The sequence below is a fragment of the Cryptomeria japonica genome, chromosome 2 (assembly GCF_030272615.1).
Source record: "Cryptomeria japonica chromosome 2, Sugi_1.0, whole genome shotgun sequence".
NCBI lineage: Eukaryota > Viridiplantae > Streptophyta > Pinopsida > Cupressales > Cupressaceae > Cryptomeria > Cryptomeria japonica.
This window is the reverse complement of record NC_081406.1, coordinates 50,438,230-50,440,512: the sequence shown is the minus strand read 5'-3', so window position 1 is coordinate 50,440,512 and position 2,283 is coordinate 50,438,230. Positions and strand designations below refer to the sequence as shown.

At 32.8% G+C, this 2,283-nt stretch overlaps 1 protein-coding gene across 1 annotated transcript; it reads right to left on the bottom strand.

The window, feature by feature from the left end:
* Positions 1 to 1,054: 1,054 nt before the first annotated feature.
* LOC131046205 (uncharacterized) lies at positions 1,055 to 1,807 on the bottom strand. Its single transcript, XM_057979885.2, has 2 exons — positions 1,634 to 1,807; positions 1,055 to 1,459 (listed from the first exon to the last, which is right to left on the bottom strand). Exons 1-2 carry the CDS (start codon positions 1,748 to 1,750, stop codon positions 1,133 to 1,135), a joined length of 444 nt encoding a protein of 147 aa, XP_057835868.1. The 5' UTR covers positions 1,751 to 1,807; the 3' UTR covers positions 1,055 to 1,132.
* Between the last annotated feature and the right edge of the window lie 476 nt (positions 1,808 to 2,283).

Genomic DNA, 2,283 nt, shown 5'->3' with positions numbered 1-2,283 from the left:
AAACTTTCCCAAAATAATAAATAAAATCATATTAATTTAACAACTACTCATTCAAACTAAGTTACTTCAAAAATTATGCTTGGAGAACAATTATTTTTATTTACAATATCATAAATTGTGAATTCCCAACCCCCCTACAACTTGATTTGAAAACTGAATGATAGTCCCTCCTACATTCATCACATCTTCACACTCTCATACATTATAATTAAGCAAAGGGGTTGTATATGAAACAAAAATATGGATATAAAAATGGTGAACAAGTAATTCCCAAAATCAATTGAAACCATAGTTGTTCTCATGATGTTACAATATTGCCCAATTCAACCTCCAAAAAGCCATTTTTTCATAGAATTTGAAGTAAAAGACATATCTTAATCATTTTTTAAACAGAAAGATAAATTGTAACAACACATCAAATTCAATCACCCACATAAAATCTAAAACTAAACACCCTAATCGTTACATTACTTTCCCAAAATAATAATTAAAATTATGTTAATTTAAACTACTACTCATTCAAACTAGATTAATTCAAAGATTAAGCCTGAAAAAAAAGCTATTTTCTTTTGTAATATCATAAATTGTGAATTCTCAACTCCATTACATATTGATTTGCTAACTGAATGATAATTCCTCCTGCATTCATGGCATTTCCATATTCTCATATACATTATAACTCCATAAAGGGATTGCATCTTAAACAAAAATATGGATATTTGGTGTAATGGCAAAGTTCATATTATAAGCACCTAGATAATCCTGAGTTTAAATCTTGCACAATACCCAAAAATATGAATATGAAAATGCTAAAACAGACCTTCATACTCTTATACATTTTAACTCTACAAAAGATATTACATCTTAAACAAACATTTGAATATAAAAATGACAAACAAATAATCCCCAATATTAAAGCCAAGTCATAATCCTTTCCATCATATTAAAATATCATTAGAACAAACATCAAATATGAACATGGTAAACAAGTAATCCACAAAACTAAAGCCAAGTCATAAACCTCCCCACCATGCTACAATACCACCACAACCCACATCAAAATTCCCATTAAATTCTATCTAGATCACAACTGAAAAACAAAGAAGCAACCTGGTTTCATGAAAACATCCCTTCAATTTTGTTGAGGGTGTGTAGTTGTAGCCATTACAGAAGGCTTGGGATTGAGCAGAGCTTTATTAATATGAGGAATTACACCCCCACCTGCAATGGTGGCCTTAACCAGACTATCCAGATCTTCATCTCCTCGTATGGAGAGCTGCAGATGTCTGGGAGAAATCCGTTTCATCTTGAGATCTTTGCTTGCATTTCCTGCAAGCTCTAAAACTTCTGCCACAACATACTCCAAAATGGCTGCTGTATAAACTGCTGCTGCCCCTGCAATCCTCATGCTCCCATGGAACCGGGACTTCATGTGCCGGTGGACTCGCCCAACTGGAAACTGTAGAAAACAAAACCCATTAAAAATCTGTGAGAAAAGAGAAAACCCAACAAAAAAAACAAGTCATCTTGGGGTATGTAAAAGGAATGAAGGATCCTTATGGCCTGAGAAAACAGAGTAGTGTGATCATTAATGGCCTGAGAAACATAGTAGTGTGATCATTATGATGCAGACCTCTAGACCAGCACGAGAAGATTTTGAAACAGCCTGATTTTTTGTATTCTTGGCCTTCTTCAACTGAGAAATCTGAGGGCTCTTCCCTGCTTCAACTGCTGTAGCTTCTGGATTCATTTTGGCTTTCCCCAACTTTTGCTGGTTCTTTTCATCTGGGCTGGCAAATTTATTGGATGATTGATTAATGATGTAATTGAGATGATTGATTATTTTTGCTTGCATTTGGTACGATGGGATGATTCACATGTTTTCAAATTAATCAACATAGTACGTGCTTGAGTTTTAGATCGAATGGGCATTGAATTTCTTCAGTACATGGAATTTTACCGTTGATTGCAAAATTAACTGATCTTCATTGCTTGATTAATGGCATCAAATCTCATTAATGCATGTACTTTGAGAGTTGTGATTTAAGGGTTGTGGGATAATTTTTATTTGGTCTTGTGGATGTTGTCAAAGATTTGTAGTTATTCATTTAAGTTTGTGAAATATTTTTTGTCATGTTAAATGTATTTTATTTTGATTGATATAACTTTTTATACATTTCATAGTTGTTTTTTTTTTGTTTTGTTTTGTTGTGAAAATAATAATGACTTGAATGGTCTTTGGTCTATTGGTGAAGTTGAATAGTTTTGAAAGAGCCATCAAAA

Coding starts and splice junctions, on each gene's coding strand:
- LOC131046205 (XM_057979885.2), bottom strand. CDS start 1,750: ATGAATCCAGAAGCTACAGCAGTTGAAGCAGGGAAGAGCCCTCAGATT. Junction 1,460..1,633: donor CTTCTCGTGCTGGTCTAGAG/GTCTGCATCATA, acceptor TGTTTTCTACAG/TTTCCAGTTGGGCGAGTCCA.